Source organism: Vicugna pacos, chromosome 12, assembly GCF_048564905.1.
Source record: "Vicugna pacos chromosome 12, VicPac4, whole genome shotgun sequence".
NCBI classification, from domain to species: domain Eukaryota; kingdom Metazoa; phylum Chordata; class Mammalia; order Artiodactyla; family Camelidae; genus Vicugna; species Vicugna pacos.
Window position 1 is genome coordinate 13,933,554 of NC_132998.1, and position 27,139 is coordinate 13,960,692.

Genomic DNA, 27,139 nt, shown 5'->3' on the forward strand with positions numbered 1-27,139 from the left:
AATGGGCACATGCGTTATCTGGAGATCCGGTAAAATGCCAACTCTGATTGAATGGATTCCAGGGACCACTCTTCCAGTAGCAAGAATTTAGAACACTTCCTCTGTAACAACACTGTGCTAGGTAGATTTTGTGGGGAAAACTGGAAATGTAAAAACTCTGGCCCCTGCTCTCAAGGAGGTACAGAAATAGACTCACGTGGATTTTTCTGCATGGTTGAGGGACAGGTGAATGAATGGATGAATGAATGGGGGCACAACTCCACGATACTGGCTGTATATGTGTGCAAAGAGTTCAAGAGAAGGAGAGAGATAAGAGGTACAAGCCAGCCTCTTTCACACATCTGGCGGGTTGGCGGCCCCTCGAAGGGTGGCCCCTGGAGCCACCGTCGTGCTGTGTCATTGCCTGACGAGTGCCCAGAGCACATGCTCCCTGGCTCCTGGAGACAGCTGTGGCCAGACAACCACAGCTGCTTCACGCGTAACCTCTGCTGGGAGGGCTCCAACATCTCTGCCTCGAGGCACTGATGTTTTTCCCTTCACCCCAAGAACTGATGAGAGAGACACATGTTCCTTAAAGCCAGAAAACCATGCCCTTCAAGAAAATGCAAGATTTTGCATGAAAGGGTTTTGTTAGGGAAAAAAAAAAAGACTGAAATGGGAAGGTCATTTCTTTATAAAAATACAGCTATGTCTTCAGAAAGTAAGCCTTTAGAAAACCCAGACATCAATCTCTTTTTCCCCAAAGGCCTATCTAGTAGGAGATAGGGAGAAGAGAGAAAAACGGGAGGTAAGAAAGGCAGGTCTGAGCCAGACCCAGTGACAACCAGTGGCATTCATGGGGTCCTGTCCCTAGTGCTACATCTTATTCCCACTGGCCCCCATGGCTGACTCCACACTGTGCTGGGACCCCTGCCATGTCTTCTGGTTCATCTGCTCTTCTTACTTCCTTATAGATGCCATCCTGCCCTCTCGCTATACCTCCACATTTCAAAACCCCACCCATCCTGGGAGACTCACGTCTCCTAGGAAACCTCTCCCAGCTTGCTCTATGCCTTCCAGAATGCTGATCTTTCTGTTTTCATTTGCTTTGATTTTTAGGAGGGAAGACGGTACCTTGCTTGCAGCATTTGTAACAGTCTTTTTTTCTTATTCCCCTGCAGACTAATAGATAGTCTCTTAATCCTCTCTGTATCCCCAATTTATACAGAAACGAGAAATTTATACAGGATGAGTGCTAAACAGAATTTGTATGGCCCTGGGACAGGACAGAAGAGACAGGGTGGGATTCTTAATGCTGTTTGGGTTGAAAATACATAGTAACACATTTATGCTCCTATGAACCAGAACGTACACCATAAATCTGGAAACCCTATCCTGGACAGTCCTGATCCTGTTACTCTGCCCCCAAAATGCCAAAGGAAAACATAAACACATCTTGAAAGGATGTCTGAACTGAGCCCAACAGAAACTGAGTGTCACTGAGCGAGCTGGCCCTGCTGTGCCTCTACCTTGGCCATTTGTGTGAAGTGTATGCATTCACCACCTGCCATATTTGGAGCGGGCTCACCTCTGTGGAATGTGACTCCTTCCTCACTTTATCACTATTTTTAAATACGATTTGTGTAGAGGGAGAGAAAGAGATCTTTTCTTTACAGTCTGCCTACAAATATCTTTCCCAATAAGGCTATGTTTACATTGAGTCTAAATTTAATATCCACGTAAAAGAGAGAAAAATAGGGAAAGTTATTTTGTCTACACAATGCAAAATGACTGGTTTAATCCACCTGTCTCACTGAGTTGGTCTGGTTTGGGGTACACGCACTGACTGTGTCTGTTTAATTTCTCCCTGTTCTACCTCCTGTTAGGTCTGCTGTGAATGATGGGACCTTCACCCTCAGCCATCAATGCTCTTCTTCCATTAAGCGGAGGAAACAGCAGTTCTTTAACTCCATTTCTACAGTTCTAGACAACGCAGTGCTTCTTTACTGAGCTAGCACCACTAGGATGTAAGATTTTTCACATTAAGGAATGAACATTTATTTTCATCATGTTTAATGGAGACCTTTCTAAAATGGAACACAGATTTCTTTGTTTCCCCCAAGAGATCATCTTAAACTTGAGTTAACACTTTACTGGACACTTAAGTTCATCACTATGAACCACAGAGACAGCAGCAGATGCCAAAAACCAGGATGGATACTCCCTGGAGCCATCGAAGACTGTAGGGCTACTGACCCCTACCCTAGTGGCCCTAGACTACCGTGTTTTTATTGATTGCTCTTCTGTCTCCTCTCTTATGGTCCCCTCTTGCTGTTCTTACTGTGTTTCATCAACTGCTCTCCTGTCTCACCTCATTTTTCTCCATCTAATTGATGAGGTCAGATGACTGTCAGTTAATATAATATCTAAACTGTGAATTAATAGACACAGAATAAGAGGGACTCGCATATGCATAAAATGCACATGCTTTACTCCATAACACAAATTCTTGCTGTTCAGAATTCTGAATGGTGCTTCTCCCCCAGCTCACCAGTTTATTTTCCCTTCTTTTCAGTTTTCTTGGCTATGTTCTGGATCATGAGATTGCTGGGTCAGTCATCTCCAAATCAGTGATTTTTTTTTTCTCCCACATATAGGTTCAATTCCACTCAGAGCTAAAAATTAGAGGTTTTTAAGCTGTAGTTGTTTGGATTCATGAGTGGGTTAAATATTAATATTGGTATTTAGTTGATTTTAGAATTTAAATAATTTCCATAGTTCATTTTGGCTTTGTTAATTTAAATTTTAAATTTTATTTGGCTTTTGTCAATTCTTACCTCTGATGAAAAAACTTTTTCCCCCCGTGTGGAGTGAAGAACTAAATTTTGTATTCACAAATGAACCATGATTACTGGAAAGAATCCAGAGCTCTCATATGGCGATATAGCTCACTGGCAAAGATGACTCCTAGCTGTGGGGAGGGTATAGCTCAAGTGGTAGAATGGATGCTTAGCACATGAGGTCCTGGGTTCAATCCCCAGTAGCTCCTCTAAAAATCAATAAACCTAGTTACCTCCCCTCCAAAATGAAAAATAAGTAATATAATAATAAATAAATAAAATATTTTTCTAAAACAAGATGAATCTCAGAATTAGAGGATGAAACCAAGAGCGACTTAGCAACAGAAGTATGTATCATTTTGTTGCCCGTTGATCTAGAGCACTTTGAAATTGGCTTCCATTTTTTTCACATATTTTAATGTTTTCACCCCAAATTTTTTTTGGTTGACTTTTTATGGCCACTCGTATTTGTGGTCAATTGTGTGAATGCCTAGCTTTATAGCTGCCTATGTATTGTTTGTATCATAAAATAAATTATATTTTGCATCTAAATGCAATAGTCCACAGGGGTTTACCTACATCCTTCTATGTGCCAAAATTGTGCTAGGCACTGTTTTTGTACCCCAAGGAGCTTCTAGGCTCATTGGTAAGATATGACAAATGACTACGGGGGTCAAGGGGGATGAAAATCACACAAGAAAGTATGTAGTTTTCAGTATAGTTGTGGATACAGGCTTCAAATACCAGAGGGTTCAGAAAGGCAGAGAGACATTGCGTTCTAGAGAAATCAGAGAAGTCTTCTCAGAGGGGCTTTAATGTAGATGGTCTTGAGAAATGTGTGTAATTTGACCATTCTACCCTTGGGGTGGAGAAGGAAGGACCCATGGCTCTAAGGAGGATGTGGGACACTGCGGGAGTCAGACCAGTTTTCTCCTAATAGGCTGGGGCTGGAGAAAGGCTCAGAACTTAATGCAAGGCCTTGAACAGAAAGAAAGATGGGAAAAGAGCCAAAGAAGGCCCACGGCAGGTAGAGGAAAAGTTGGAACTTGTGCTTTAATCCTTCACCCGCCTCCCTCCAGACTGGACACAGCATGGAGGTATTTTTTAAACAATGAAAGTTCCTCTGCTTCCTGGCCAGCATACTTGTACTGAAGTTAAATTCTGCACACTTGGAATTCAGAGGTCTACACTGAGAAACTTCAAAGCCCAAGGGGGTGGAGAGAGGGAGGAGAAGCCCAGAGTCCCCTGTGAAGGCCGAGGCCTGGGTGGTGGAAGCAGCTTCTCCCAAGTGCCTTCTGCTTCAAGGAGGAAAGTGCAGAAACCCCAATGCTGGGAGTTCCGGTTAATCAAATTCCAAAGTCTAAGTTTCGTGCAAGTTTGCATTTTGCCAACAGTTCTTTGGGGGACCTGACAATCCTCAGGGACAGAACCCATTTACTCAAGAGGAAGAAGGCCTGTTTGGGGGCTTTTCCTCCCTGATATAAATGGAGACACTGGGAGCCAAGAGACAGCACAGCTGAGCCCACAGGAGAGAAGGCAGCGTTAGGCCAAGATGCCAGAGCGCGCTCACTGGGGAAGGTGAGGTGAGGTGGGAAGTGAGGGCCAGGGGGCCAACTAGGAAGTTCTGGCTTCTCCCCGGGCTCACAGAACTCCGTCCAGCTGGAGCGGCCTCCTCCCTCCTTGGCCAGGGCTGCAGCAGTGGCCGACCGTCCCTGGCCAGAACGGCTCAACCCGGCCGACAGCGCCCACTCCCCCCGGCGACTCCCGGACCCCGGCCAGGAAGAGCAGACACCAGGTCTGAGCCTGGACCTAGACAGTCCCCCACCTGGGCAGTGTGCACGGTTCAGTCTCCCCTCCTTCCGTCGTCCTCTGTGTCTCCTCGAGCCCCCTGCCCTGGGCCTGCCCCGCCCCCCGCACCTTCACACAGGTCTCCCTCTGTGCTCTAACACACCGGCCCCTTTCCTGGCGCTTGGCTCCGGTCAACGTCTGCTGAGGTTCCAGAGGAGGCTCATTCATCGCATAGCTGAATGGGGGAAGGGCTAGGGGGGCTGTCGTTCTGAACCTCCAGGTGGGAGCCCAGAGACCAGGTGCTCCACGAAGGGGCTAGAAGATAGGTCAGGACGACCCGCCAAATTTGGCTCTGCCGGCCATTCTCCAGGACTTAGGACTCCAGATACTTCGTGGGCTCTCCCTGCGCCCTTCCCCTCGCCCCCGGCCCATGGTCCCAACGCAGTGCCCCTCTCTCCCTCCCTCGCTGCTCCTTTCTACCGCTTCCCTTCCTCCCTCCCGAGTCTTTTCCGTCCACGGTCTAGGGCTCGCGGCCTGAGCCTCTGCAAACACCCCCCGCCCCTCCAATCCGGGCAGAACTCCGAGGGGAGGGGCCGGAGGCCCCCCTTCCCGCCTGTGGTCGGAGAGGGCAACGCCGCAGCCCCGGGTGGGGGGAGAACAGGGGCCGTCTCTGCGCCCCGCCTGATCAGGCCACTCGGCACACTAGGGGTGGGGGGCGGGAAGCAGGGCTAGCGGAGAGGGGGGGTCTCGCCTGGGCAGGTGCGGGCTCTGGCTGGGCCCAGGCGGGCTCCGGGGGCGGGGTCTCAGGTTACAACCCCGCGGGGGGCCAGGGGCGGCCCGCGGTTTGGGCGAGTTCGCCAGCCTCGAGAGGGGCCGGGCGCATATAACGGACTCCTCCGCGGCGAGAAGACGCAGAGCGCTGCTGGGCTGCCGGGTCTCCTGCCTCCTCCTCCTGCTCCAAGGGCCTCCTGCATGAGGGCGCGGTAGAGACCCGGACCCACGCCGTGCTCCTGCCGCCTCGCTGCGCTCCGCCCGGGCCCGGCTCCGCCAGGCCCCGCGGTGAGCCATGATCCGCCTCGGGGCTCCCCAGACGCTGGTGCTGCTGACGCTGCTCGTCGCCGCTGTCCTTCGGTGTCATGGCCAGGATGTCCGTAAGTTGCCCACCCGCTCCCGCCTGCCACCCTTCTGCGCAGTCCCTTCGCATCCTCTTCCCTGGCCCCCTCCCGCCTGGAATCTGCGGGTCCAGGTTAGAACAGCTCCCGGGGTCAAGGCGCGCCGAGAGGTGGGCGCAGGATGCGCAGAAGCTCACCGAGCGGAGTTCCGAAAGTCAGGGGCTCTGTCCCAGAGTCCTCCGTGCGGGTGGCGGTTGGAGGCATTTGCAGGTCCCTACGTTGCTCAGGAATATTTAAGTTGTTGGGTCGGAGATTTGCGCACGGATTTAAGCGCGCTCTTTTCCACCAGCTTTGATAATTAGGCGCACACGCCACAACTCTTCTCTCCAAAGCACTCAGAATTCAGCACAACAGGTTGTGGCCCATCAGTCTTACGAGAAGTAGGAGAGAAAGAGAACGAGCGAAGGAGAGAGCAAACGCCACGGGACTGACTTCGCAGTCATGTCCAGGAGTTGGTGTCTGGGGGTTCAAAGGGGAGTTAGACAAAGGAGATGCTCTGAAACTGGCAAACTGAAATCCAAGGCCACAAAGAAAGGCTTTGGAGAGACGCTCTGAGACATCAGCGCCTCTCGAAGGAAGGTTCCCTCCCCTAACGGCTGGCAAGGTGCAGGCCCTCTTCGAATCTCGGCTTTCCCTCTGCCTCTAAGGGGTACATAAACTTCCCGTAGGAGAGGCCATCTGAAAGGCGATAACATTCCAACTAGACCCTGCTTTTCAAACGCCTTGGAAAACAGCTCCCCCTCCCCGCCAAATAGCGCCCCCTCCCTGCCGTCTTCCCCTCTAACCACCCCCCTCAAGGTACTACAATGAATTACTTTTCTAAAAGTTTCTGGAACTAACCCAGCCAGGCTCTGCAAGGGGTGTGTGTGTGTGTGTGTGTGTGTGTGTGTGTGTGTGTAGCAGAGGAGGCGGACACAGTTGGTCGATTGTTATAACAAATTTCAACCGAATATAGTTAGAGATGGCAATTTTACAGTCTGGTGCAAAGGCGATTCGAACTGTACCTTTCCATCGCCTCCTTTGGTAGTCCTACTGTCTGGGATTATATTTAGGACAAATGAAGCCTGGAAAGTGTATTAGGTAGAAAAGTTTTTCTTTTTTTCTTCTCTTTTTTCCACGTGTTTGGGCACGTTTCCGACTGCTGGGATTCCAGCCCTGTCTTTGTATGTTACAGATTGTAAATCAATCGCAGGGGAACTTTTTTTTTTTTGAGGGGGGATATGGGAATCAGAGTTCCTCTGCCGACGAGGCTCTGTGCCGTCTCGCCTGCCACCAGGCTATCTCCAGAGACAGTTTGGAAGCCTGCGGGCCCAGAAGGACTTTCCGTTCACTAGAGTGGCTGACCTGGGCAGGACTGGAGCCGGAGGCACAGCCGCAAGGAGCCCCGGGCTTGTGATTTTGGCAGGGGTGGGGGGGTGGCCAGGGGCGGGGGGTGAGTCTGATGATGAGTTAAGTTAGAAGCGCGTTCGCCGGCACTTGTTGGAATACAGTGTGTCTATTAAGTGGCCCTGGCTAGGGCTGGCTATGTATTTGTCCTAAATTTGCATGTACACTCACAAAGCTGTTTTCTTGGCTGATGTCTGCCTTAGTGTACAGTGGAATTAGCTAGGTGACTCTAAAATAATTCCCAAATTCTCCATCTGGTAATAGAGGAGCTCACTGAAGTGACAAAGCACTCTGAGCGCCTCAACTTTCCTGGGAGGGAGTGAATTCCACAGTTTCTTGGGCCCAGTTCTTCCAGTCGCTCCTCCTCCTCCCCAGGGGGAGTGCACTGGAGCGGCTGATTTTGCGCTCTGGCGCATCCCAGCTCCGTAACCCCCTCCTCTGGGTCAGCGGACCCAAAGATGTGACGTGGAGAAAGACGTAGTCGTCTGCGTGGACGTCAGGAATGTCAGAAACCTAGAGCCCGGGCACGCCCCTCCTCCCCATCTTTCCACGACTTTGAGAAACTTACTGGCGGCGGCGGCGGCTTTGACCCACATCTGCATTTCACAGCCCTCTCCTCCGAAAGTGCCTCTCGGCTCAGGGGAGAGACCTCAATCCTCCTTTGTGAGGCTTGTTTGCGTTGGGAGATTGGCAGCGATGGCTTCCAGATGGGGCTGAAACGCTGCCCGTATTTATTTAAACTGGTTCCTTGCGGAGACCTGTGAATCGGGCTCTGTGTGCGCTCGAGAAAAGCCCCATTCATGAGAGGAGAGGTCCGGTGGGTTCCCCCGGACTCCCCGACCCCCTCTCCCACAATGCCCCCCTGTGCCCGCCCGCAGCCACCTCCCGGGCTCCAGCCCTGCGCAAAGCCGGGGAAGCAAAACAGTTCTCCGAAAGAGGTGACTTTTTAATTGGTCTGCTACAAAGAATCAGTTATACCGCGCTGCGGTAATGAGGGGAACCCGATCAGGCGCGCCGGGATGCTATCGGCCACCGTTTCGAACAGCAATTATGGTGGTGCTGGGCTCCTCTGTCCACACCTAGAGGATCCGGTTACGGTGCTGGCTCCCTTCTGGGGCAGTCATTTAATCCCACTTTTCACCCTCCCAGTGTCTGCGGGCGAGCTGTGTCCAGAGCCGCAGGCACAAAGAGTCACCCAAACGGCTCTCACACCCAGCTCAGCCGGCCCCGCCCCTGCGCCCGCGCATCCCAGGGCCTCCCTTCCGAGGGAAATTCGATCCGCATTCGGGGTGCACCCCCCTCTCTTGGCACTTTCTTCTCTTCCCCCCGGCCCCTTTTGGGTGAGGGTGGGTTCTTCCTTAGTCCGGACGGGAGACCAATAACCTCTCCTCCTTCCCCACCTCTGGCTTTCTACAGCTCCAGCTTTTTTGGCGGTGGGTGTGTCCGAGCAGCTTCTGTGTGTACCCTCCGACCCCCCTACCCCTTGATTATCTTTCCTAAAGGCTGAGTGGATTTTTTTCTAGTGGAAAAGAAAAAAGAAAGGTTTATCTTTCAGAGTCACCTTAAAGAGCAGGGGGCAGGCCCATTCCTTTCTCCGCCCACCTGGTTTGTGGCCTTTTCCTATTATTCATCCCCTGCATCCTCCAATGCTTTGGGGATTTTGATGAGAAAAACAGCACCGGGCGCTCCCTAGCACGTGGTGTGGGCTCTGCGGCGCTTGGCGCTCTACGGAGCGCTCTTGTCAGCACAGGTTTCGTCTGCAGGGAGAATTCCAGACGGCACGGCGCTTGTGGAGAGGGACCAGTCCCTGCCCTTCTTGGGCTGCATTCTTGGAGGAGGCCGGGCCTGGGCTGGCTAATCTTAGCCCAGACCAGGCATTCAAAGCCCCGGTCCCCGCAGTGCCCTCTCCTCAAATTGGGCTGTTGTCTTCAGACAGAAGCAGGGTCTCTCCAGAGAGGGCTACACCCGGAGGTCAGCACCCGCAGCCAGGAGGGATTCTTTGGCCCTGCTTGTCTCCCAGGGCCTTTTATTAGCACTGCTGATAAGGCGTGTAATGTTTGGCTGGGCCTGCCCCCCTCCCCAAATTGGTCCTAATCCTAATATTCTTTAAAGAATGGGACAAGATCCTAATTCTAACAGCTCCTCCTTTCACACACCCCTCACCCGCATGTGTGCACTTTTGGAGCTTGGTTCTTTATAGAGTCTAATTTTTGTGGGCAGAATTTTCTACATGCCTTCTGAATTTTAGCTGTCAGTTGTATTTAGCAAATTCCATAATTCCTAGAGGAAGGCAGAAAAAAGAAGGTCTCTGTTCTTGTGCTGGGAGGCGGGGCATCTCTCCATTTCCCTCTCCTCTACAGTCCCCAAGGCCCCATTCAGAGGCTCATGCCCTTCTGCTCCCAGTCAGCTTGCCCCTGACCCCAACATCATCAGGTCTCCCCTGCACTAGGTGCACGAAGAGCACACAGCACAGTCTGCTGCCCTCACCTTCACTGCTGGGTCAGGATTTTCACTGGTGAATAGACAGTGGAGTGCAGGGTGCACGGTAAATACTCTTCGACTACATGGAAGAATGAATGATGTCTTAGGAAAATAATGTTCAAGTTCTCTTTGTTCGGGTGGCCTGAGCCCGCATTCTTCAGCATTTGAATTATGTCAAGTTGACTACAACCTCTTTCTCTTTTTCTCTTCTGGCTCCTCACCCCCTCCTTCCCTTGGCTCTCTGCTTCCCCTGCCCCACCCCTGGTGCAGAGAAGGCTGGCAGCTGTGTGCAGGACGGGCAGAGGTATAATGATAAGGATGTGTGGAAGCCCGAGCCCTGCCGGATCTGTGTCTGTGACACTGGGACTGTCCTCTGCGACGACATAATCTGTGAAGACATGAAAGACTGCCTCAGCCCCGAGACCCCCTTCGGAGAGTGCTGCCCCATCTGCTCAACTGACCTCCCCACTGCCAGTGGTCGTAATTTATTTATTTCCTGTTCCACATAAATAAATTACTTGCGGGGGCAGCAAATGCCCTGCCACAGATGCTGGGCCTCTCTGAGAAGCAGAGGGGCTGGTTATCTGTGGGACCCCAGCAGCAGCTGAGGCTGGAAGGAAAGGCCGCTTCTCGCTCGCAGGTTGAAACTGAGTGAGCCCGACACGCTAGAGGGGTCCTTCCTCACCTAACACCTCCAGAATATATGCTCCCCAGATGTGGAGGACAGATGTGATTCCACACATGTAGCCTCTCTGGAATCACCTGTGCAAATTACTAAGCACCACAGTGGAGACTCGATGTTCCTTCCGGCCGAACCGCAGATGAATTCTCCCTCTATTACCCATGCCTGGTCTTCTCTGTCCAAGGCCTCCGAATACACGGTCTTCAGTGTGGAGAAAGCTCTGCTGGCCGGCGGGGAGACAGAGAGCGCAGGCCCTGTTTTGGAAAGTGGAATATTGGGGGCAGTTTCCTTTTGTTTTTGCCTCTGTTGGAATTGACTGCCAATCAGGAAGCAAGTTACGGGGAGAAGGAGGAGCTGGGTTCTGGGAGTTCTGGCGGCAAAGATGGGGATGGGTCTGGAATAGAGCCCCGCGTGCCTACGCATTGATGGGTTGCTATTAACTCCCAGCTAGACACAGGGCTGGTAGAGGTGCGGGCGCACAGCAGACCCCTCGCCTGCACTCGAACACATGCCCTGTCTCCCTGGAGGAGGTGTGGGAACACGTGTCTAGGCCTCTAGGATGGCCCTCACTGTTCCCTTCCTGCTCAAGCAGAGAAGACAGTGGAAAATGAAGCGAGCAGTTGCCTTTCCTTAACACTTCACTCACCCTGGAAAGCTATTTGGGGAAGCTGCTTTTATGTCCAGATTCCCAGATCATTTCTGAGGGGGCCTATGGGAGTGAAGTGTTGATTGCCTTTTCAATTTTGCTGCTACAAAGGGGGAAGGGGTTATTGATTTGGGATGGCATTGGCTGCAATGCCCTCTGTAACTCCTCTGCTCTGCTGGTTTTTTTGTTTGTTTGTTTGTTTGTTTGTTTGGTGCTTGCTTCACGGAGACCCAGCTTGAATGTAAGACCTTTCTAACTACCTAACTCTTCTTCTGGGGTGGTGGTGGGGCGGTGCTTGGGCTACAGGAAGAGAAGAGACTGACTCTCGCAGTTTCTCAGTTTCGGGTGCTTTCTTTCTTGTGGCTGATTAGATCTCCAGTTCATCATTTTCTCTTTGTATGGCCCCCGCTCCATTATTTTGCATGCTGACTCCTTTCTGAATAACAAAATCTGGGTCATCTCTGTTCCTCACGGGACCTCAGCAACTCCAGGACCCCAGTGCCCTTAGCATCCCAACAGAGGGGTTCATGGGAGTAACAGGAAGTCGCCTCCTTCTCTGGTTGTGCCGCTTTCTCTGTTTGACCCCTTAAAGAGTGTTGGAATGACGAGAAGTTGTACTCATCCTCCTCACGAATCTTACATTTTCCTTCTCTATTTTTTTCCCATTTGCAGGGCAACCAGGACCAAAGGTGAGGATTTTTGTTGTTTGCTTTTTCTTCCACCTTTACATTTCCTTTTCCGGAAGCAATGCTATGCTTATTCAGCCTGTGGTTCTTAGACACCAGCACATATCTGTTTCAGAGGGCTCCCCAAGGCATGGGCTACTGGGCAGGGTTTTGTGATCGGGGCTTGGAGGGCTTGCTTGGCTCAATTCTGACAAACTTGTTTTGTGTTTCAGGGACAGAAAGGAGAACCTGGAGACATCAAGGATGTAAGTACAAATTATGTTGCATCTCCTGCTCTCACTGGGTCATTTCCTTGTGGTCCCCTCTAACTTGCCATCCTGTGGATCTCTCTCTCTCTCACAGATTGTAGGACCTAAAGGACCTCCAGGGCCTCAGGTAAGAAAAGGAGAACTCCCTTCCTCCATGCCTTCCTTGAGATCTGATACAGATCTGCAGGCCCCCGGTCTTGCTGTCATCTCAACACTTTCTTCATTTTCAGGGACCTGCAGGTGAACAAGGACCCCGAGGTGATCGTGGTGACAAAGGTGAAAAAGTGAGTAGAGAAACAATGCTGCCTGACCCTTGTGGACTCCCCAGGTTCTCTAAGCCCCCTGCCCCCAAAATGCCTGACCACCTCCTTAAGGGCAGCCTGTGGACAGATAGTTCTTGTATAAACACCACTTCACACTGGGGCCTTTTTCTCTTTCTGCCAAGGGTGCTCCTGGACCTCGTGGCAGAGATGGAGAGCCTGGGACTCCTGGAAATCCTGGCCCCCCCGGTCCTCCTGGCCCCCCTGGCCCCCCTGGCCTTGGTGGAGTAAGTATCCTTATGTCCCCTTCCTTCAGGCTGTCCCTCCGGAAGAATGGCTTCTAAATTGCTACTTGCACTCACCTCACCTGGCTGGCTCCCAGGGCCGCCAGCAGTGTGTACACAGCTTGTCCATGGGCTTCTCCCCCAGGCCTATAATTTAGTGGAATCACATAGTAAGCATGAGACTGTGAAACTAAGGGATGACTTCTCTGGCTCACTGGCTTCTGCAAAGAAAGTCTTCAGTTACCTGACTTCCTGGCATCTGTGCTGTGTGGCTGATTCTTGGGAGTGGGTGGGGGGCTGGAGGAGAGGATGACTGGGCACTTGTAGTTCCCTGGAAGGAGAGTGACCACTGTCCTTGGAAGACATTTAATCCTCGTCTTTGCCAAGTACATTCCAAGCAACTATTTATTCTCATGAAAGAGCCCCACTGATTGAAGGTGTGTGGCTTGAGTCATTTTTGGAATCAAACCAATCAACAAATTATGTTATTGCCCGGTTTTTACAGGTTTGCCATTTTGATGTTTGTTATGTTTAAAATTTTTCAACTTGAAGGCCTCATAGATGCCCGCTACATCCCCTGCTAAAATATTTCAAGTCTGTTGATTTTAGTCTTTTGCTGGGCATTAAAATCTTGGAAAAGGAAAAAAAAAACTTTAAAAGTGATATTTTTAGTTATATTTCTCAATTTATGTTAAATAACATATTTAATATTTTAGAATTAAAAAAAAACTGCAAAATGAAGTGTAAGTAACTGATACTCTTCCAAATGATACTTCATCTCCCAGGGAAATTATTATGGTGCTGTCATCTAATAACACATTTCCAAAACTATTTTCCAGGGATCATTCGTAATTCTGATCAATGCTGGTTTAGTCTCCAGACAATTGGAGTTCATCTAAATAGAATTTTTTTCTCTCCAGATGTAGCTTACCTAGCCAAGTAGGAAAAACACAGGGCCTCTCAAGCTTTTAATGTTGTTGGGTGTATTTGCAGAACTTTGCTGCCCAAATGGCTGGAGGATTTGATGAGAAGGCTGGTGGTGCCCAGATGGGAGTAATGCAGGGACCAATGGTAAGAAAAGATGCCAATTCTTTGCAGCTGAAATGGCAGGAGGTGGCCCGTAGCAAAGCCAGGGACTCTGACAACCTCACTTTACAGATAATTGCTAAGAGCAGCTCTTCCCCGTCAGTTACGTAACCCCCCGTTTAGCTAGCCCAAAGTATTTGACCTTTAATGGCAATGGATGCCAGTTTTAATGATGTGCTGGAGTGACTGAGAAGAATGAGGATGGAGAGAGGTATATAGGCTGGTCTGTTAGAAGGCCAGTCGTGTTGCTCTTGGAATGAGAACTGAAGAATGCAGACAGCAGCCACTGTTCTCCAGCATCCACAAGACTTCCAGCAGGAAATCTCAGTCCTGCAGCTCCGACTTGGCACATGCTAAATGAAACTCAGACTTTAGTAAACATGGCTGCTGTCCAGGAGAAAGCAAGGCCAGCTACTCTGTCCAAATGGTACCTATAAATAAAAATAGGTTGTTGTGTGGGGAGGGGGAAACGAGAGGGAGCAGCCACTGCAGGCCCCCTGCCCACAGAGTAACTCCTTGTCCTTTGTCTGGGCTGTTGGCTGGGAGGAGGTGGCTCCCTGGAGGCCGTGGGCGAAGCCTTTCCAGTAAATCTCCTTGTGTTCTGTTCCAATGCAGGGCCCCATGGGACCTCGCGGACCTCCAGGCCCTGCTGGTGCTCCCGTAAGTACTGGGTCTCTCCTCTCGGAAACTGGAGATGCAGATGCTTTCACGTTCTCTGATGTTAGTTTGTGGGATCAACCTGGTGTCATCACCTTACATTTTAGGGACCTCAAGGATTTCAAGGCAACCCTGGTGAACCTGGGGAACCTGGCGTGTCTGTGAGTACCGGCACGGGCCCTGCCCTCCTCCGGGGGAGCCTCCAATGATGTACCACTCAGACCCCGGTCCTGTCACCTCCTGGGCTCTGCCCAGTGCTTTCCCACAATGGAGGGCCCAAAGGACACCCGCATTTCCCCTCTGAGCTCTGGGGGAACTCTGACAGAGAACCAGATGTGGCAGGGACCACCCGGAACTCTGTTGTGTCAGTCCTGTTTCTGGGTCACCCCTCGTCCGCTGTGTCCCACTATGATATGCTCTGTGCCTCTGCTCAGATGCGACGTGGGTTCTTCCATCTTTTTTTCCTTACAAGGGAACTAGCTTCCAAAAATTACAATTTCAAAGTTTTGCCCACTGATGTGGTGTGTTCCCCCTCCAACCATCTCTTAAACTCTCTGATTTTGTTTGTAGGGTCCCATGGGTCCCCGTGGTCCTCCTGGGCCCCCTGGAAAGCCTGGTGATGATGTGAGTACACTTGAGTAGTCAAACGAGTGGTCACCTCACTTGAAGGGGCCTGGAAAGGGGTTGCTGGCCTGGGTGGGGCTGCAGACTCCGCTTGGCTTGGCCCAGGGTGGGAGCGTGCAGAGGGGCAGAGCTGGTGGAGGGAGACTTGCTGCTACATTTCCACTGGCAACTCAGCTTGCAAGTGCCCTGGGGACTGCTTTGGACCCAGCGGAAGGGAACTAATTAAATTACCATTAGCTCCAGGAAGAGAAATTGAGAAATGAGAGATGGGAAAGGGAAAACACAGGGGAAAGATGTAGAGAAGGAAAAACAAAGAAATGCTCAACAGCCTGACATTATCTTAATTGCAAATGAGTTGGGAGAAGCTCGGCCTGAGGCAGGATGTCTGCAAGGGATGCCAAGGAAGGGAAGAGACAAGAGGCAGCCCCCGGGCTTTTCTTGGGGACCGCATTAGTTGGTGAGTCTCTTGAGGTTAGGGAGCGCTAGGCTGGTCAGCAGGGCCTGAGAGGGGAGAGGACACCTGCTAGGGGAGGCTGGGGACCTTGGGGACGGAGGAGCTTGCCCAGGCCACAGGCTGCTGTCTGAGAGAATATGTGGTGACCCAGGAAAGGCCTGCAGGGGCGTCTGGGATCTGAAGGAGGTGGGGGAGATGAGGGATCCCCTGGGCAGCGGCATGCGGGCCAGGAGGGGAGGCACCGCTCCGGACTGTGCCATCTGTGCTAACGTGTCTTCTGAGGAAGCTGAGGTCTGTCTGTCTCCCTTTAGGGTGAAGCTGGAAAGCCTGGAAAAGCCGGTGAGAGAGGCCCTCCTGGCCCTCAGGTAAAACCCCACCTTGCCCAGCCTCAAGCCTCGTTCCCATAGACCCCCCTCCTTGCAGCCAAGGCAGTGGCCGCCCACCCAACTCCTCCAGTCCCATTGGCTCACTCCTAAAATGAAATTCCAACAGTTCTTATGTGCCTCATGCTTTCATGCTGATGACCACGTCTCTGATCCTAATGTGGGCCCCGAAGGCTGGCAGTTTATACCCACTTTGCACAAGATGGGGTGAGGCACAGTGAGGGGGATTCTGGGACTGCCTGAGAGACGGTCCCAGTGCTGAGCTTCCACTGCTCCCTGGCGGCCTGGGGAGCTGGGTCTGAAGGCTCTTGAGCATCCTGGGGCAGCCTTTACCCAGTTCTGAACATCTCCTCTTTGGATTATAGGGTGCTCGCGGCTTCCCAGGAACCCCAGGCCTTCCTGGTGTCAAAGGTCACCGAGTAAGTATCGTAGGTGAGGGTGCTGGAAGGAAGGGATTGCTCAAGTGAGAGAAAAGCTTTTGGGGACATGAATCTCCCTATTCGGCTTCCCCAGAAGCGTGATTGAATGTCTTCTCTTGTCCCATAGGGTTACCCAGGTCTAGATGGTGCTAAGGGAGAAGCTGGTGCTCCAGGTGTAAAGGTAAGAACCAAGAAGCACACGGGGATGGGGGGCGGATGACAAGGAGGTGCTAGTGAGCTTGCTTAGAGTAGTTAGGACGTCCAAACAGCTTGGGTTGGGAACAACCAACCCTACATCCTAATGGACAAACAGTAGGTCTGGGGAGCTCTCTCCTTCACAGAACTAAAGTTTGGGAGTGTCAGTGCTAGCTGAAACCCAGAGCTTTTGGCTTCTTCCCTGGGAGTTATCTGGGGGCTGGCAATGGGGTCCCAGTCACTGACCCTGTGCATCTTTTTTTCCAGGGTGAGAGTGGTTCCCCAGGAGAGAATGGTTCTCCAGGCCCAATGGTGAGTATGAGCAACACCCCTGGGGCCTCCAGACGCTCCTCAGACACCCTCTAAAGCCTGGTAGATGGCTCTGTTGTAAATGCCACTGCTCCCTTTATGCAAAGTAGATATTCAATTCTGTAGATTTGATCCAATTATGAGCAAAGAGCAAACTATCAAATAGATGATTTGTTCAAGGTTTCACCAACATTTCCTCCAAAGAGCTTAACAAACTTAAGGTGTGCTTCAATTTTTAAAAAATTCTGTTTATTTTTAACATTTTGAGGAGCTCATTCATTGAAAGAAACAAGATGTACTTGTAACAAAGCTCCCACTACACAGCAGGAGGTTGCGTCAGGAAGGGGATCAGGGGCACCCAGAGCTTCGCCTCCTGGGCACAGCGTGCTCCCTCCCCTCCGGTGTCCCGGGAGGGCCTGCAGGTTAAGTGATGCCACAGAGTGTCAGTGAGTCAACTCATGCTTGTGCTGTCCTGGTGTGTGTTCCAGGGTCCCCGCGGCCTTCCTGGTGAGAGAGGACGGACTGGCCCTGCTGGCGCTGCGGTGAGTAATTGACAAAACCCAGAGCCACCATTTGCCCAGCACTTTAGAGTTTACAAGGCACTTGCCTTTAGGTTTATTTCACTTGACCCTCAGCACAACCCTGCAGGCTGGAGAGAGTAGCATCGCCCCGTGGAGATTCACGCTGAGTCACAGGTTCCCAGGCTGCGTCTGCACAGTTGAAGGATGGCGGGTGGGTGGTGGGAGGGCTCACTGGTGAGGGCAGGAGTCTCCTTAACTAGTCTGAATTATTCTGCTAATCCCCGCAGCTCCACCCACTCCCCAGTCAATCCCATTTGAATTTATGGACAGACTTCAACTGGCTACAGTACTGTGCCCCTTTTTGTTCTTTCTGGTTGCTCAGATTATGCCCTGGAAAAGTATAACAGTTTAGCATCAACTCACGGACTTGACATTGCCACACTGCTGGTGATACCCCGGTGGCCACCACTTCACGGGCACTTCCTCTGTTTAATACCCGAGGTGCTTTGACTCATCCAATTTTCCCTCAAATCCTGTGAGGTAGATTCTATTGTTCTCCCCATTTTAGGGAAGAAGAAACTAAGGCACAGAAAGGTTAAATAGCTTAAGGCAAACAACGCTTTGCAGCCTCAGACTCTGGTGGCCTCTTGTTAGTGGGGGAAGCTAAGAGCAGGAGGATTTGCAGCGATGGAGGGTGCAGGGGTTTAGCTCTGATCCCTTAGCAATAGAGAGCCCCGTGGGCGCCTGGTCAGGCGAGTGATGCGATGAAAGCTGCGTTTAAGAGAGATTACGCTCTCTGCTGATTTCACACCCCAACCACCCAAGCTCTGTGGCCCCTCCTCGTGGGTCCCGGCAGGGCCGGCCAAAGTAAATTAGCTTCACTCAGTTGTACTGCTTTCCAGATAATGTATCTGTTTTGGCAGAGATTTCCCTCAAAAGCAGATCAGTGAAATAACAAGCAGCCTCGACCCCCATTTGTCAGCCAGAGCTGCTGGAGTGGCTTGTCCCAGGGTCACTTTGTGTGAGGGGATTAGAGAGCGCTGGGCTTGCCAAGAAACACCGCGATTTCTGCAGATTATCAAGACCTGGCTTGTGGCTTTTTGGCCAGGCTTGGAGTCACGGTGGCTGCGCCCTGTGAGGGGCGGAGATGAGCTGCATCCCTCATCCCTCTTCTCCTTCCTTCCTGGGCACGGGAGGCCCTGCTTCTGGCTTCTCCTCACTGGTCCCTGTCCTCACAGTAGTCAGGCTAGCAGGGGCTGCACAGGATTTGGCGGAGAAGATTGACAACGTCATGTAGTTCCAAGTGCAGGCCTGGTGTTGAGGCCAGCCTGGAAGCTGAGCTGGGTTGGCCTCAACCTGCTGTGGTCATGTGTTCCCACCTCCTCGGGCCAGACCAGACGGTGCCCACTCTCCAGCCTTGCTGCAGGGGGAGCCCCAGATGCCCGCCCAGCTCTGGCCTCTCAGAGCAGCAGCACAGCTCCCCCTCGCTCACCGCAGCCCGGCCTCTCCGCCGGCCAGCTCCTGCAAGGAGGGTGCTCCAGAGCTTCTCAAAAGGGCCAGGCCAGCCCAGAAGGGGCTGTGGCCAATGCTGAGGCTTTATGCTCCCTGTGACTTTTCTTCTGTTATGTCTTCTCTTGCTGCCCTGTTTAATGCCAACCAGGAGAGTCTCAGTCAGGAGAAATGGACCATAGCCAGGAGGAAGATTTAGTCTTATTTAAAACAGGAGCTCCCCCTAAAGTATCCTTCTTCAGCTTCAGAGGAGAGGCAGAGGCCGGCAGGCAGGACTCCGCTGAGGGAAAGTCGCCCTCTGGCCTGTTCCGGTTCCCTCCAAGGACCAGGTGGCAGGCCCAGCTCTGCCTACCCTAATGGTTCCCTGGGCCCTGAGGGACCTTGAGAGAGAGACCAGACAAGCTCAGCACAAACCTGGGGGGAGCCCTCAAAGGGCTTCCTATAGAGGAGGAGCCGGCAGCCTCGCCTTTCTGTGAAAGGAGTCTCGGGACACGAGCTCAGATGTGGTCCTCGGGCTGTGCCCAGTGCCCTGTCCCCATCACAGAGCTTCTTCCTGGGCTGGTGGCAGAAGTCCTGCGGCTTCTCTGTTTTCCTTAGAAGCAGGTTGTTTTGTGGGTTGGGAGTCGGGGCGCAGATCCTAGAGTTAAACAAGCCCTAACCGAGGGGGTTGCCCGAGCCCTGAAGTGCTTTCCACTGTGACAGGCAGGAGCGACTGAGTCAGGGACACTGATTGGCTGTTTCATTTTCTTTGGCCCAATCCATCGAGTCTTTAAATGATAACTCAGCCTTGAAGCTGGAGATATTTGGGGTCTAAATGGAAGTTTAAGAAATGATAGAATAGCTGGGAAATTACTCAAGCATATTTAAGCTGAGAAGCAGCCCACTGCTTGCCCAGCCACTGTGGAGAGCTCTAGGGCCTCTTGGTGGACATTTAGCAGCTCACACCTTGCCAGCCTCACTCTCAGCCCTGGGGCACTGGCTGGGTGGGCCAGGGCAGGAGGGGGACTGGTTGGGTGGGAGCCTCTCACAATGGCTGCTTGCTTCTTGCTCACAGGGTGCCCGTGGCAACGACGGTCAACCAGGCCCCGCAGGGCCTCCGGTAAGTTCGTTCATCCCCGGCAGGTCTACCTGAGTCCCAGTCAGAAGGCCAGTGAAGTTGGCAGTGTTTACTCAGTACCCACACAGCGCTCTGGCTTCTACCGAAAGAAGGAGGACTAAGTTTTCATTCTACGCGAGCATGTCGATAACAAGCTTTGAAGCAATAGTTTATTTTTCTCAGTCACCCTTTTGGCAGTTTTTTTGAGGAGGGATAGGGAGGGAGGTGAAAGAATCACCTGCCTCTTGGCGTGTATAGAGTCAGAAACTTGCTTTGCCTTGTGAAGCCAGGCTTGGGGACACTAGCAGTGGGGACCCTTTTCATCCAGGGACTTGCAGCCACAGTGGATGCAGAGCAGCATCAGTGCAGAGGTGGGAAGGAGCGTGTGGTGTAGAGGTGGCTCACCTGGGAGGCTGGAGAGATGCTGCCGAGTCAGCCTTCACCTCTCCACCCGTGTCCTTCCTCCAGGGTCCCGTGGGTCCTGCTGGCGGTCCTGGCTTCCCTGGAGCTCCCGGTGCCAAGGTGCGTGCCCTGCTCGTCGAGTCCGGAGACCCCCTTTCCCCATAACCCTTGCTGATTGCCCCCTGGGTGATCCCCCTTCCCTTCGGAGGAGTGTCCCACCCCCTCCCGCCCCCTCACTGCTGCTCTCCGTGGAGGCAAGGAAAAAGTCAGGCATTTCTCAGAGTCACCAGCTGGAAGGGAAAGTAAGATGGAATGATAAAAAGCTGGAGGTAGAGTTACAGCTTCAGAATGGGGAAAGGCAGAAAAAGATGGGGAGACACCCGAGATGTAGGAGGGACCAAAAGACCAGGAACCGGAGGAAGGAAGGTAAAGCTCCACCTGACTTTAGACCTGAAAGAGAGTTGGAAGGAAGTGGGCTAGGAGACGGTTCCATGCTTTCTTCTCACCCCTGCTTCATCTGAGGGGCTTGGCTCTTCCAAGCCATGTTAATAGGGTTCTTCCGAGGATTAACAGAGGCCAGTGGGAGGCCAGCCAGTTCAGGGAAAGGCCCCCGTGGCCCAGGAGGGATTCCAATGCCCGTGAGTCCCTGGGAATTCTCTCCTGTTGCCGCCAGGACATGAATAAGGAGCCTCCATGTGGTCACTGGCATCAGGTTGCTTTTCCCCTCCTGGGGGTTTCCATGGCAACCAGACAGTGTCTGAGGCCCTGGGAGCCCTAGTGAAGGAGACCCATTGTGGAGAGGGACAGCGGAAGGTGAGGGGGCCTGACCTTTAGAAAATAATAATTACAAAAGTGAAGCGAGAATGTTCTGAGAAGAAACCTGAGGAGGCTCTGCCCTCCCTCCAGGTCAGCAGTCCTCCCCAGGGACTCCGCGGTCCAGAGAGCCCAGACCGCAGCCAGTTGTAACTTTCAGGAAAAAAATGAACGTAAAAGCAGAGGCCATTTTGGGAAAAGTAGAGTCAGGGCGCTAGTCCCAGCTTGCTTTTGCCCTGGCTTTCAGGCTCCCTCCAAACAGGCTTGGCCCAGAGCCTGGTTCACACATCAGCCAGATACAGGCTGAGTGGTGCCCTGAGCTGAGATGTTCGAGAGCTTCAATAAAAGAAAAAATAGGTGGGGAGTGGGGGTAGAGGTGCCTGCCCATCTCAGCCATCCTTCCGTCATCCCAGGACACTGGGCTGGCAGGATCCTCTGGCTCGGGCTTTTCTGATGGGTGCTGGCAGGACCAGCATGATGTTCAGGCAGTGGCACGAATCCGTGTGTTTGCTTGTGGTGGTCACAGTAGAGAGGGGAGGTGGAGAGTGGAGCGGACGGGTAGGAAGTCATCAGGGCGGTGAGCTCAGCCAGGTGGCCAGTGTGGGAACACGTATGGGAACCGGAGTGCCACGTGCAGGGGGTGCACGTGCATGACTCAGGGTTTTGGTGTGTTCAAACAGCTTGTCCTGAACTGTTGCTGCCCCACGAGAGGTCTCTGTCCCCCTGACTTGTCCTCACACATCCCTCCCTGTCTCTTTCCAGGGTGAAGCTGGTCCTACTGGTGCTAGAGGTCCTGAAGGTGCCCAGGGTCCTCGCGGTGAACCTGGCACTCCTGGGTCCCCCGGGCCGGCTGGTGCCTCTGTAAGTGCAGCTTCTCTTTGGCCTGAAGGGTCTGGGGTCTGTGGCCTTGACACACTTGACTTGTGCTTAAATATGAAGGAATTAGAGCCCCAGTCATCAAACCTCCATTCTGGCTCAGTGCCTGCTACCTCCCATGTTTAGAGACCTCTTCCTCCATCGCTCATTCTCACCTTGAGATGTCCAGCAGGGCCATGCCTGGGATGGGCAGCTGGTGGCCCAGCCCCTGGTCCTGGAGGGGAGGGCTGGGACGTTTGCTGCGTATTATATGACACCGTCTCCTTTTTCAGGGTAACCCCGGAGCTGATGGAATTCCTGGAGCTAAAGGATCTGCTGTGAGTGCTGCCCTTGGACTTGGCTCCTCCGGGTGGGGTCACTCTCTTTTTAACCCCGTCCTGATTCCCTTCTCTCTGCTCATGCTGACAGGGTGCTCCTGGCATTGCTGGTGCTCCTGGCTTCCCTGGGCCCCGTGGTCCACCCGGCCCTCAAGGTGCAACTGGTCCTCTGGGCCCGAAAGGTCAAACGGTAAGACCCAGAGTGATCCCCAAGTCCCACCCATGGCCTCGGAGTCAAACTCTTTCCTGTGCTCACACTGTGTCCTTCGGTGGGCGCCTTTAAGGGTTTCGGGAGGTGGAGGCAGGGCCATGGAGAGAACCAAGTGTGAGAAACTGCTTTTCTCTTTTGTCAAGGGTGAGCCCGGTATTGCTGGCTTCAAAGGTGAACAAGGCCCCAAGGGAGAACCGGTGAGTATCTGCTTACAGCCCTTGTCTTTCCAGGCGGCTGCTCCACAAAGTCCAGGGCACCCCGGCCCACTGCCCACCTCCGCCGTAGCCCCAGCCCTCATCTGGGCCCTCTCAGGCTGTGCCCAGAGAGAGCTGTGACAGGGCTGAGAAGCTGATGAAGCTTCAGCTCCCATCTTTGGCTTGATCGGCTTGACCAGTTGGAACTTTATACTCTCTCTCTTCCCACTGGGCCACTTCTGCTCTCCCCAGGCTGGTCCTTTGTGACTCCCCTTCCCCAGATGATCCCCCAGCCCTGAAACAATAGCCACAGCCACTTCCTCCACATGCTGGGCCAGTGCTTGCCCCAGGGCCAGGCCAAGACTCACCCTGTTTCTCTTTTGTGCTGGTTCTCAGGGCCCTGCTGGTCCCCAAGGAGCCCCCGGTCCTGCTGGTGAAGAAGGCAAAAGAGGTGCCCGTGGAGAGCCTGGTGGTGCTGGGCCCGCTGGGCCCCCTGGAGAAAGAGTAAGTGGGCGGGGAGTCCCATGTTCACTGGGGCGTGGCCTGGGGATGCAAGGCGAGTCCCTGGGGCTCTGGGTCTGTGCCAAGCACGTGGCCTTCTGGACACCACTCTCCTCTCTTCCCCACCTGCACCATAGGGGTAGGGAACCTTCTCCTCCTTCGTGTCCCTCACCCCCTGGGGATGACACGAAATAGAGCTCTTTCCCAAAAAGGTGGGGACAGGCCCCAAAAGTTAATCTCTCAGAATCTTGCAGGCCGTAGCTTCTGCTCCTCGGAAACTAGTTGGGGGTCTGGTGGCATGGACCCCCTGGGGCCTGGCTAGGCTCTCTGTAGCCACAGTTGGGTGAAGGGCAACTCTAACCACTGCCTCTCTTGTCCACTTCTGCCTAGGGTGCTCCTGGCAACCGTGGTTTCCCAGGTCAAGATGGTCTGGCAGGTCCCAAGGTGAGTGGAGGGACAGGGGCTGGGGTCCCCGCATCACTGGTCAGATGGCTTTCTGCTGATGCCCTGCCTCCTCTTGTGTAGGGAGCCCCTGGAGAGCGAGGACCCAGTGGCCTTGCTGGTCCAAAGGGAGCCAATGGTGACCCTGGCCGTCCCGGAGAGCCTGGCCTTCCTGGAGCCAGGGTAAGTACGGAGCTGCTTTAGTTCTTGGCTTCTGACTCTGAGCAGACCCCTCCTGCGCCGCCCCACCTGGTCCCTCCAACCCTGTGCTGCCAGGATTGGACAGTCCTGGGGCTGCCCTGACACCCATCCTCTTCTCTCCCCTGAACAAAGGGTCTCACTGGTCGCCCTGGTGATGCTGGTCCTCAAGGCAAAGTTGGTCCTTCTGTAAGTCCATCGTCTGAGGATGTTGGGAGGGGTTGGGGGATATGCTTGGGGAGGCAGATGGGAAAAGAGACCGGAGTTGGGTGGGGGCGGACTGTGAATTTGAAGAACTGTGGAGGGGGACAGATGGTAGGTCCTGGGGCCAGGTGTGGCCTGTGCAGTGGCTGTGAGTTCTGAAAATGCCACCCTCTTGTGCATTTGGGCTTTTCCTTGGGGGAAGACAAAGCCTGATACACACTTTCAGCAGCAAAACTTCTAAGCTAAGCAGTGCCTTGTCACTGATGGGGCCGGTGTGTGATGTGGGCTGCTGGTTGCAACCCTGGCTGTGTGTCTGGCCAGTGTCTAGCCCTGTCCCTGCTACACAGTAGGCACTTAGTAGATATTGGAGGGATGAATGTGGTCGAGTGTCCATGTCCTGAGAATGGTTTTCTTTTTTTCAGGGAGCCCCTGGTGAAGACGGTCGCCCTGGACCTCCAGGTCCTCAGGGGGCTCGTGGGCAGCCTGGTGTCATGGGTTTCCCTGGTCCCAAAGGTGCCAATGTAAGTAAACACCTGTCCTTCCATTTCCTTCCACATGGTGCTACTGCCTCCCTGCCCCTGGGGAAAGGGCTGGCTCCTGAATAGAGTTAACCCAAGGGCCCTGATGAGCGGGCCCCACTGTGCCCTGGGCAGCTGGGGCCTCCATGCCCCGCAGGAGTGCATGTGATCTGGGGAACCCCAGGGCTCTTTAAAGCCCTCAGGACATCTCAGCTGTGACAGTGTTCCCTGGGGCAGGGCTCTGAGCTTAAGAGAGATGCTGATAGTCGGCTTTAGCCTTTGCTGTTCATCAGGTCGTGACCCCAAGCTCGTCTCCCCAGCCTAGCGACCTACCCTACTCCCATCAAAACCCTCTGCCTCATGGCCCTGCACTCTTTCTTCCAGGGTGAGCCTGGCAAAGCTGGCGAGAAGGGACTGCCTGGTGCTCCTGGTCTGAGAGTAAGCACCCTCCCTGCTGCCCATGCCTTGGTGTTTGCTGGGTATCTGCAAAGAGAGGGAAATGTCTGGCCTGCCCCTGGGACCCCTAGTTGACCCTGTGGATTCCTGTGGCTGAGCCCGTGCTGCGCTGGGCCCTTTGGGAGTCCACAGGGGAGACGTCTGGCTGCTGACAGCAGCCCAGGGAGATGGAGAAGGCTCCCATGCTGAGAAAGACTGAGGGAGAAGGAGGGGGCTGGGGAAGGATGGGAAGGGAAGGTGTGGAAATGGAGTTCAGGTGGGGGATCATCTGGAAACTCTGGGCCACACAGTGCACCTGCCCCGTCCTGGGGTTTGTAGAACTGAAGAAAAGTGTATCATTACATCACCCCTTTCTCTCTGTCTAGGGTCTTCCCGGCAAAGATGGTGAGACAGGTGCTGCAGGCCCCCCTGGACCCGCTGTAAGTACCTGCCCAGCCTCTCCAGGTGGCCCATGGGCAGGGGCTTGGTGGGTGGAGTAGTGGGGCTGACAGGTGTGGATCTGGGCTGATCCAGGACACCTGACCTAGACTGAGTGAGGCAGGATGTCCCTGGGGGCAGTGTGGACTCCACCCTGGTTGTCAGGGATGTGGGTCCCTGGTGGGAGGACAGCGAGGCACACGTACACGCCTTGCTTGGGCAGTGCGGGACGGTGTCTGCCTGCCCTCCTGCAGGCCGCCCCAGACCCTTCTGGGCCCAGCTGAGGCTCCTAGCTTCTCTGGAACGCTGGCTCAGCTCACCTTCATCTTCCTCCGCAGGGACCTGCTGGTGAACGAGGCGAGCAGGGTGCTCCTGGGCCATCTGGGTTCCAGGTAGGTGGCTGGACCAGCTTCCTGTTCAGTCCCTGTCCATGCCCAGGGCTCTGGGGGCAGCAGCAGGCACCGCGGGCGGAAGGCCCACCCTCTAAAGGGGGCCCCGGGGATAAGTCTTCCCTGCACCCCCGGCTGTCGCCCTGTGCCAGCCTCCCTGGAGGGTGGGGCAGCAAACTCATTCCTTTCCTAACCAAAACCACTTTGATTTCTAGGGACTTCCTGGCCCTCCTGGTCCCCCAGGTGAAGGTGGAAAACCAGGTGACCAGGTGAGCATGGGATTCTTTGAACCTGCAGCCTGTTTAGGTGGGAAGTCTAGTCTCAGGCCCAGGAGGCAAGGGCAGGAGGGCACCAGGAGCCCCAGGAGGCCAGCCAGCCCTCCCTCTACAGATGACAGTCTGAGCTCAGCCTCCAGCGGGAGGGACACTCGGCCAAGGCTCTGGGACAGAAAAGCCTCAGCTCTCTCACACGTCCTTCTTTGTTCTTCAGGGTGTTCCTGGTGAAGCTGGAGCTCCCGGCCTCGTGGGCCCCAGGGTGAGTGTCCTGTCGGCCATTTCTGGGTGGCCTCCTCGGGCCAGCTCTCTCGTTGTGCGGCTCTGCCTGCCGGCGCCTCCTGACAGCACCACCCCTGGAGTCCTGGGGCCCGGCCCCACTCCCCACCTCCCTGCTTCTCCCTCAGTCTCCTCTCTTCGGGCCTCCACCCCATCTCTCTTGACTAACTGCTCCTTGGTGTCTCCATGACAGGGTGAACGAGGCTTCCCAGGGGAACGTGGCTCTCCCGGGTCCCAGGGCCTCCAGGGGCCCCGCGGCCTCCCCGGCACTCCTGGCACTGATGGTCCCAAAGTAAGTGAGGTGGTCCTGCCAGCAGGGCTCCTCTGGGCCCGCCTGGGAGGCCCTGCTGAGGGATGAAGGGGAAGGGGAGGGGGCTCTGGAGGAATGAAAATGGAAGGAGGGAGGGGTGGAGGATAAGACGGAAAAGGGTCTGGGCAGAGGAAGAAAGGAAGGAAAGGGGGCTTGAGGCACGAGAGTCCTGGGGGAGGAGCTGCCCACTACAGGCTCCTTCTCCCCCCAACAGGGTGCATCTGGCCCAGCCGGCCCCCCTGGGGCTCAGGGCCCTCCAGGTCTGCAGGGGATGCCCGGTGAGAGGGGAGCAGCTGGCATTGCCGGGCCCAAGGGAGACAGGGTGAGTACCTGGCTGACCATGCCTCCCCCACAGTGTGCTTCCTCATACTCCCTCCAGCTCCTCACAACCCCTGGGGGTGAGGTTCCCAGTTACCCTCCGAAGGAACTTGGAGACCCGCCTCCAAGGCTCTCCGTCTGACCTGACATTCTCTCTCATTCTCACTGTTATTCCTCATCACTCACCCTGAGATCACAGCAAATTCCCCCTGCCAGGCTCTGAGCTCTGCCCAGAGCCCCATTCTGGGGGAGCTGAGCTGAGCTGACAAAGAGGGTCTTGGAGAGCATGCCTGAGGTGGCCTGTTTTCTCTATCCCAC

General features: G+C 53.9%; 1 protein-coding gene across 1 annotated transcript in view; it reads left to right on the forward strand.

Moving 5' to 3' along the window:
- Window positions 1-5,673: 5,673 nt before the first annotated feature.
- The window catches only part of COL2A1 (collagen type II alpha 1 chain), a 30,803-nt gene continuing 9,337 nt past the window's right edge, over window positions 5,674-27,139 (forward strand). Inside the window, exons 1-34 of the mRNA XM_006202900.4 lie at window positions 5,674-5,758; window positions 9,917-10,123; window positions 11,647-11,663; window positions 11,873-11,905; window positions 12,003-12,035; window positions 12,139-12,192; window positions 12,354-12,455; window positions 13,446-13,523; window positions 14,154-14,198; window positions 14,303-14,356; window positions 14,766-14,819; window positions 15,585-15,638; window positions 16,022-16,075; window positions 16,203-16,256; window positions 16,538-16,582; window positions 17,068-17,121; window positions 19,664-19,708; window positions 20,174-20,227; window positions 21,683-21,781; window positions 22,069-22,113; window positions 22,205-22,303; window positions 22,468-22,521; window positions 22,915-23,022; window positions 23,410-23,463; window positions 23,545-23,643; window positions 23,794-23,847; window positions 24,285-24,383; window positions 24,765-24,818; window positions 25,202-25,255; window positions 25,592-25,645; window positions 25,858-25,911; window positions 26,132-26,176; window positions 26,387-26,485; window positions 26,718-26,825. Coding sequence (XP_006202962.2) covers window positions 5,674-5,758; window positions 9,917-10,123; window positions 11,647-11,663; window positions 11,873-11,905; window positions 12,003-12,035; window positions 12,139-12,192; window positions 12,354-12,455; window positions 13,446-13,523; window positions 14,154-14,198; window positions 14,303-14,356; window positions 14,766-14,819; window positions 15,585-15,638; window positions 16,022-16,075; window positions 16,203-16,256; window positions 16,538-16,582; window positions 17,068-17,121; window positions 19,664-19,708; window positions 20,174-20,227; window positions 21,683-21,781; window positions 22,069-22,113; window positions 22,205-22,303; window positions 22,468-22,521; window positions 22,915-23,022; window positions 23,410-23,463; window positions 23,545-23,643; window positions 23,794-23,847; window positions 24,285-24,383; window positions 24,765-24,818; window positions 25,202-25,255; window positions 25,592-25,645; window positions 25,858-25,911; window positions 26,132-26,176; window positions 26,387-26,485; window positions 26,718-26,825 — 2,301 coding nt within the window. The remainder of the gene's footprint in view (window positions 5,759-9,916; window positions 10,124-11,646; window positions 11,664-11,872; window positions 11,906-12,002; window positions 12,036-12,138; window positions 12,193-12,353; window positions 12,456-13,445; window positions 13,524-14,153; window positions 14,199-14,302; window positions 14,357-14,765; window positions 14,820-15,584; window positions 15,639-16,021; window positions 16,076-16,202; window positions 16,257-16,537; window positions 16,583-17,067; window positions 17,122-19,663; window positions 19,709-20,173; window positions 20,228-21,682; window positions 21,782-22,068; window positions 22,114-22,204; window positions 22,304-22,467; window positions 22,522-22,914; window positions 23,023-23,409; window positions 23,464-23,544; window positions 23,644-23,793; window positions 23,848-24,284; window positions 24,384-24,764; window positions 24,819-25,201; window positions 25,256-25,591; window positions 25,646-25,857; window positions 25,912-26,131; window positions 26,177-26,386; window positions 26,486-26,717; window positions 26,826-27,139) is intronic.